Source organism: Triticum urartu, chromosome 4A (genome assembly GCF_056163025.1).
Source record: "Triticum urartu cultivar PI428250 chromosome 4A, HENAU_Tu73, whole genome shotgun sequence".
NCBI classification, from domain to species: domain Eukaryota; kingdom Viridiplantae; phylum Streptophyta; class Magnoliopsida; order Poales; family Poaceae; genus Triticum; species Triticum urartu.
The window spans coordinates 182386728-182394468 of NC_141876.1; the positions used below are offsets into that span (position 1 = coordinate 182386728).

At 44.3% G+C, this 7741-nt stretch overlaps 1 protein-coding gene across 22 annotated transcripts; it reads right to left on the reverse strand.

Annotated features, from left to right (window-relative positions):
• Positions 1–786: 786 nt before the first annotated feature.
• Positions 787–7168, reverse strand: LOC125551597 (uncharacterized). Of its 22 annotated transcripts, none has more exons than XR_007302859.2 (9): positions 5944–7168; positions 5436–5781; positions 5294–5353; positions 5124–5186; positions 4746–4843; positions 4596–4655; positions 2228–2298; positions 2001–2099; positions 787–1280 (listed from the first exon to the last, which is right to left on the reverse strand). XR_007302859.2 is itself a non-coding variant. In XM_048714850.2 (8 exons), the coding sequence occupies exons 1-8, from the start codon at positions 5974–5976 to the stop codon at positions 1271–1273; spliced, it is 741 nt and encodes a 246-aa protein (XP_048570807.2). In that variant the 5' UTR covers positions 5977–7168; the 3' UTR covers positions 787–1270. The 22 variants fall into 22 exon arrangements, 10 of the variants coding, with proteins under 10 accessions (XP_048570807.2, XP_048570814.1, XP_048570812.1 ...); XR_007302858.2 differs by having other exon boundaries at positions 787–1287; XR_015600666.1 differs by lacking the exon at positions 2001–2099 and adding an exon at positions 4891–5049 and having other exon boundaries at positions 4582–4655; positions 4746–4791; positions 5944–7167.
• Positions 7169–7741: the final 573 nt, after the last annotated feature.

The window sequence follows — 7741 nt, forward strand, 5'->3', positions numbered from 1 at the left end:
TAGATGAAGTATTCTTTAAACAGAAACCTATTCTGAAACACAATTTGCCTGTTGAAATCCTAGGGGATCCTCCTCCACCTAAGGGTGATCCCGTGTTTGAGCTTAAACTGTTGCCTGATACTCTTAAATATGCTTATCTTGATGAGAGAAGGATATATCCTATTATTATTAGTGCTCACCTTTCAGAGCACTAGTAAACGTACACGTGCAACGCACGTCTTTCTTTATTAGGATATAAGATTACAATTTTTTATATGTAACAGTAAAAAAGTGACGTATTCTCCATCAGACTAATGGATATAATTTAGCAAAGGCTTTCTTTTATTGACCGTCAGATATAGTTGTAGTACTCCCTTCGTAAAGAAATATAAAAGCACTTAGATCACTAAAGTAGTCATCTAAACACTCTTATATTTGTTTAGAGAGGGAGTACTATCTACAAGTTATTGAATTAGCTGAATTAAACATAATAGAAAAGAAAAATCTATAAATGCCGCCATCATTGGTGGCTTCGCCCTGTACTAAGGACTTGGATGGTGATCAACGACCCCATAGTGCTATAGAAGGAAATATGAGGAGAAGCCTGACCAAATTTGCACTGTGTAATTTTAAAGAGAAGTACTATAATTTGTTCCTTCACATATAAGAATCAGAATCAGATTTCTATTACCTCTGTCCCAAATTAATTGTTTTAGATTTATCTAGATATGGATGTATCTAACACGTGTGTAGATAAATCCATATCTAACAAATCTAAGACAAATAGTTCGGAACAGAGGGAGTATGTAACAATGAAATATCATGACTATCATGTCAAGTGAAAGAAATTTCCAGGAGAAGTGTGTAAGTATATCACCAATTAATAAAGTAGTGCATCTACATATTCCTCTTAGTATTTTGTACTCCCTCTCTAAACTAATATAAAAGCGTTTAGATAACTAAAGTAGTGATCTAAACACTCTTATATTAGTTTACGGAGGGACTACATGGATATAATTGCCACTTAGGCCAACTCAATAATTGTTTCCTCCCTTGCCGCCCGCGCTGCTCCGGGCGTTATTACCTCCTCTGATCCACCGCCAACAATTTTTCTCCCGGTCACCAGTTCCTCCACTTCTCCCGGACCCGCTGCACCCGACCGTTGCGCCACTGCCTCCTGTGCTCGTCCCAGCCACCTCTTCCGCTCCTCTAGGCCACTGCCTACATTGCTGCTCCCAGGCACCACCTCCAGTGCTACTTTCAGCTGAAGCTTCTCAGGATTCTCTTGGCCTCATTCACCACTGGGCTCTTGTCGTTGGTGCACGGTGTTGATGATGCCAACAATGGCCAAGAGCCGCGACATGGACAACAAAAATTGAAGATAATGTGTGACTACACCGACTTGTGTATTTGTAGAAACAGAAGATACTTTACAGTGACTAACTGAATTGTAGAAGGGCTAAAGGAAATCCAATAATCATAAAAGAAGACATGGTATAAAGTGGGACTGGTACAAATGTTTGCCATGATAAACTAGATGAAACAGTAGCTAAGACACAACTAAAAATTAATAAACTCTCACACTAAAATAACACACACAATTACTCAATGTTGCGACATCTTGATAGACAATGGTCTTGGTGCTTTTTTTCTGATGTCATCTCTTAAGCACCACCTTCCGTAGTTGGTGTGTATTGTAGACTGGTGACAACAGATTATATATTGGCCATTTCAACAAGTGTGTAATCAACTTTCAAAGACATTGATAAATACTGCAGTTATGATAAGATGCTTTCATATTGATTAATCTACACAATTCTGTCTTGTTTTGTTAGGATAACAATCAGAACCAAAAAATAAAGACATCAAAAACTTAGTTTACATCTAATACATGGAATAACATTGGATATATTTTTCCTGAACCCCATTATCCCTGATAAAAATTGGCATGGCCAAGCCAAAAGGGCACGGCCAAGATATTGGAAAGTCTCCTTTGTTTGGTTTGTAGCTGTGGCACCTACCATTCTTTGTTGGCAAAATCATAGACTTTCATTTGGTTTGAGGCCAAATGTCTTCAGAACATTTGGCAACATACATCGACATGTGTCTGTGGTTTGGTACTAAGAGGCAACAAAAGACGGTCAATTAGATATGTTACTGGACTACAACATATAATAACATAGATGCAAGCAAGACTAATTGCAGTTTCAGTCGACATGATTTTATACATGTATTATTCAGCCCATACCTCGGTATAACATCAGACCTGATGTCCCAAGCATGCATCAGCTTTGTTGCCTCATCGGTCCAATTCATGTACTGCCAGCAAGAGGGATGGATGCAATTTAAACTTTCAACAAAAATGACAAAGGATCCATCATATTCAAAGTTTAGTAATTAAGGATCCATCAAGTTCAAAATTATATAGTTGACGGAATCACATGCACGTGCTAGTTCAAGAGTAGATTTTCTCTGTTGATAGATTTGCAAATAACAAGTAGATTTTCTCTGTTGAATGCAACAAGTTGGTATGTTATCAAAATAACAAGAATGGGCTTGCAAGTACATAGGAGGTGTAGAACAACTTTTTTTAATATTTCGGCATTAAAACTGGCAAGGATGAGCTTGCAGGATTTTTTTAGAAAAGGAGGATGCACCCCCGGCCTCTGCATCTAGACGATGCATACGGCCACTTTCTTAATTATTAAGCACAAAAGACCTTACAAAGTAGTACATCAGTAAGCCTGAAGCCACCATATAGGCAACATCTGTCGCTAAACCTACCCCCTTGATGCAGTGGTGCCGAATGTCCGAGCCTAATACCAAACAGACATCGCACCAAATCCTAACATCTAATGCCGGATGCCCCATCCTAGCCACATACCGGGACTGGGTCACACGCTGGTCTGGCGCACTCACCGAGGCTATCGCTGCCTTCTTCCACCGATCCATCTCCAGAGCAGGTACTGATGCACAGACCTTGCCAGGCCTGCCGTCGACGCCACCATGGCGCCAGACAGCTCGACCGCCCTGCGCTCGTCCATCCAGTCGCATCCATCGTCGATATGCAGCTGCACCATGCCGCCACCACTCGTTGTCAATGACGCGGTGGACACAACGCCGCACCACCTGGCAACCTCCACACCATTGCCACTGCTGGAGCTACTCAGAGCCCACCATCCACAACATCTCTCCTCCGAACAGCAGTTCCTCCCAAGACGGCGCCTCCATGGAGGATACGACACGCAGGACGCCGCCGCCGCCCAATCCAGACTGAATTTTGGACTTTCGTCCAGGAGGGGTTCGGGGGTGGATAGGGAGGACCTCGGCTTCGCCTCCAGGAAGGGTAATGGCGTCAAGTGACGTCGCTGATGCCGGGCCAAACACGCCGACCAAAGTTTCCTCCGGTCCCCATCCTATGCCACCAAACCTCCGTCTACTCCGGATCCGGCAAACCACAATCCGAAACCCGTGAAGATGAAAGAGCCATGGGGCTCAACCCACTAGAAAGGAGGATCGAGAAGAACTCCTTGTAGATCTCCAGACGCCGAATCCAACGATTCGACGTGGCCAGCGACGATCATCACCACCCCGCCGCGGCCGACGGACTCCGAAGAAAGGATCCAGATGGATCCGATATGGATCCCGCGTCACCCGCGACCACCGGTCAGGCCAACGCAGCCACCACCTCGCGACCCGCAGGTCGCCACCACCGCGCCGCGCACAACGCCGATGGTAGACCCGCCCGCCACGCCGCCGGACCCCACGTTCGCCCGGCATTCCTCTGGATCCCGCTGTCCCGCACCAGCCAAGATGGAGAGGATGGGGAGATGCCCCGCCGCCGCCCAGCGGGCCAGGCTTCGCCCGGCGGTGCTATGGACGGTGGCAAGGAGGGGGAGAGGAGGAGGAGACTTGAGGGGTGGCGGCTAGGGTTTTCCCCCTCGGGGGGGAGGATCAAGCCCGGATTGCCCTCAGGTCGCCCGCAGGGGCGACGCGAGGGGCGAGGGGGATCAGGCCCGGATGGCCCTCAGGTCGCCCGTGGGGGTGACGCGAGGGGCGAGGGGGATCGGGCCCGGCTGGATGAGCTTGCAGGTGGATAGATGAAATACTACTCGAAATGAAAGACGAATGTCCCTTGTAGAAGGGAAGGGATCGAGGCAATCCAGTAATAGTTAAAAACATGATGACTTGTTGATGGTACTAGCAGGCCCAGAGTTTGTGGAATACACACAAAGTTTCTTGTTGATGGTACCAGCAGGCTCAGAGTTTGTCACGTCGTTGTTGATAGACTGCACATTCGACTCATTGAGATTTCTACTTCACTGAATTTGAATGGCTTGGTCACATAAAAACATATTTTACCACAAAACTTAAAACTTGTAAAAAGGGTTTCAAGCCTGTCAATCAAGACTATTGGACTTGGCTATAACCTACAAATATATGTGTTACCAATAATAGACTGTTAGAGCAATTGTGTCTTCTTGATTACTCATTTATATTTCTAGTGAAAGAAGCTTGCGCGAGTAAACTATAAATAAGGTAGTACATTGAAATTGTTCTTGGGATCATTATACACGACAAATGGCATGGGAGTACTTGTACCGTTTTGATTCTACCTCTATTTGAACTTCATATGCTGCAAGAATATGCCAGTTATTGATGACGTATTGATTTACCTCAGAGCAATCAGATTAGTGATCATAATCATACTATGCTTGGCAAAAATAAAATTAGTTAAGAATGTCAGATTACGAGGATTGATTTACCTTGCTGTTGTAACCACAATTAGAAGCACTTCCAACCACTGTTGATCTATAGGTAAAGTAGGCAATTGATGTACAAACACGTTGGACGACATCTCCTTCTAAAAGATAGCTACAAAAGAAAGATTGATGTTATTAACCAGATCACCTTGCTGCGTGGATGATTGAGGTACATCAACATTCAGAACAAGAGCTGCGGTTCTCTTCTGTTCGCGAGCCATCCGGAGCTTCCTTAGGTGCTCAGCCTTCTTTTCGTCGCTTAGGTTGGCATACCATGTTTTCCCACCTTGTTTGTTGGCAGATGCTCCTATTTGTTGTTGGCTGGGAGCATAAACAATTTTGCCATTGTAATTCATGAATGTAGCAAGAATGTGATCTCACCTGCTGAAGCTGGGGTTTGAGGTGTATTTGCAGAGATTGGGGCTGCAGAGGTCACACATGTATCTGAAAAGAATAATTTACTCGTAAATAGTGAGAAAATGGCATTGTTGTCGTGAGCATAATCAATTCTGACATTGTAATTAATTAATGTAGCAAGAATGTGATCTGACCTGAAGTGTGCATTTGAGGTGTATTTGCAGAGATTGAGGCCGTAGAGGTCACACATGTACCTGAAAAGAATAATTTACTCATAAACAATGAGTAAATGTCATGTCAGTATATAAAATAACAAGTGGATGGACAATTGGATACCTTTTGTATGTGTGTTGATTATGTCGCTGAAAGGGGTTGGTTGTACTATCCGTAACAGAGAAACAAACTTTTGTGAGAATTGGTCCTGGCTAGCACAGTCTAGAGTTGCAACCTTCTTTTGTTGTCGAGATATACGACGCTTCATGTTGTATTCCGCTTTCTTCTCATCTGACATTCTACCATACCATGATTGAACACTTTTCCTTTTAGTATCATTAGTATTAGGATTATTGGTTTGATTATCCTTGAGATTTGCACTCCCATCCATAGATGTGTTCCTTAGGTCCTTAAGCGGGGAATGTTCTTCTGTTACAAATGGAGGTACATCCATTCCTTTCTTAGTAATCTGCGGATATAATATTATAAATGTTAAACATATATATAAGGGCATAGAGAGTTGTGAAGATCTTCTAGGCAGGGCAGAATATGTGCTCTGGAATTCCCGAAATTCCCGATGTAATATAAATAATTGAGATGTGAAAAACAGAGGATCATGACACACACACACCTGGACTCTATAATTTGCGCAGTGTTGTGCCATCAGCGATGAAGTAGCCTTTTGAAATTTAGATATGGCATGAGAGATCGAGAGGAATCAAGGCTAAAATTTGTTTTTCATCGATTAGTATATCTGTAACCAAATAATAGAGAATAGATGACAGGCATAGCTGTTACAGATTAGATGACTCCTACATATCAGGTCGGTATCTCATTTGCCCTCTATCCATCTATTATTTGTGCATATAACCTCTTCACTACAGTCTCATTCTTCCTTGCTGGGATTTTTAAACAGGATAATGTGTGGTTAGTCTTGTTATTGTTCACGCACTATTTGATGCCATATTCTGGACATCTCTTTGTTCCACTCATATCACCATATGCTGTCACTCATCTTTTGTTTTCTATTCTGTCACTTATCTTTTGTTTTATATTCTGTTGCCATCTGCACCGTACAATATGAATGCTCTAGAATTTGTATTTGTTGAACATGGGTCAGGATAATTGATAAAATTTAGAGGCTAAGTTGCTTCTTTGCTGTAGATTTTATTAGAGCTCTAAAATTGGACGTTGACAAAATAAAGGAAGAAAGTAATTGTATGTATTCTTGAAGCTGTTAGTATTGAAAACTTCCAAAATTAGTGACAATGATGAAGGTAATCACAATGAATTTTGCTCCAGTTGAAAAACAAAGAACAGAAGAATGGATTGAGAGGGAAAGAGATGCCATGGTGGGTACGTAGCGATGCATGACTAGCCTATTCCGTAGGAGATAAGGCTGGAGGAGGGCCGAGGTGGCAGCGCGCGCCACGGTCTCAGGTCCGACCACGTTCACCAGCGGCCATCCCACGCACCTCACCGTGCCGCCCATCCACGCGCCTCGCCGTGTCGCCGGCCGAAGAGCTCCCGCGTGGCTTGCCATGTCGCCCGGCCGCGTGCCTCGCCGTGTCGCCGGCTGAAGAGCTGGCTTCCGCGCGCCTCGCCGTGTCGCCCGGCCGTGCAGTGAGAAGATGAGGCGGCGGCGGCTTGGTGGTTGGGAGGCACAGGGGTGAAGCGGAGAATAGGCAGCGGAGGTTACGGCGTCGGCGGCGGCTGCGGGAGGCAACTCCGGGCGCGGCGCGACGGATCCTGTGGTTAACAGTGGCGTGAGGCTGCGGGAGGAGGAGAGGGCGAGAGCCGTTCGGGGAGGAGGGGGCGGGAGAGGTCCTGCGGGGAGGAGGGGTGAGGTCGTGCGATCGTGTGCCGGCAACATTTTTTTTCTTTCTGAACGACGGGGCAGATTAGCCATTGATTGGTTGTGGGTTAATGCGTGGTTGGTAGCGTTAAACATAAAAGGATTAAGAGCCATTAGATTTTGATGATGGATGGATGTAATTGTTTGGATCTGCTCCTCTATTTCCTTTATAGTGGTAGTAGATGAGGAAGAGAGATTATTGAAAACTCTGAAGAAACACTGTGCATCTATTGGGTATACTCTTGATGATCTTAAGGGCATTAGTCCCACTCTATGTCAACATAAAATAAATTTGGAGGAAGATGCTAAACCAGTTCGTGATCATCAACGATGGCTGAATCCTGAAATGAAGGAAGTGGTAAGAAAGGAAATACTAAAGCTCCTTGAGGCAGGTATAATTTATCCCGTTGCTGATAGTTAGTGGGTATGTCCTGTCCATTGTGTCCCTAAGAAGGGAGGTATTACTGTCGTTCCTAATGATACAAATGAATTGGTTCCTCAAAGAATTATTACAGGTTATAGGATGGTAATTGATTTCCGCAAATTAAATAAGTCCACTAAAAAGGATCATTAC

Excerpts from the sequence above, each read along its gene's own strand:
- LOC125551597 (XM_087518100.1), bottom strand. The coding sequence starts at position 5,976 with ATGGCACAACACTGCGCAAATTATAGAGTCCAG. Across the intron at positions 5,782-5,943 it reads GCGCAAATTATAGAGTCCAG|ATTACTAAGAAAGGAATGGA; the intron begins GTGTGTGTGTGT and ends TTATATCCGCAG. Across the intron at positions 4,844-5,123 it reads TCAAACCCCAGCTTCAGCAG|AAGGAGATGTCGTCCAACGT; the intron begins GTGAGATCACAT and ends GCTATCTTTTAG.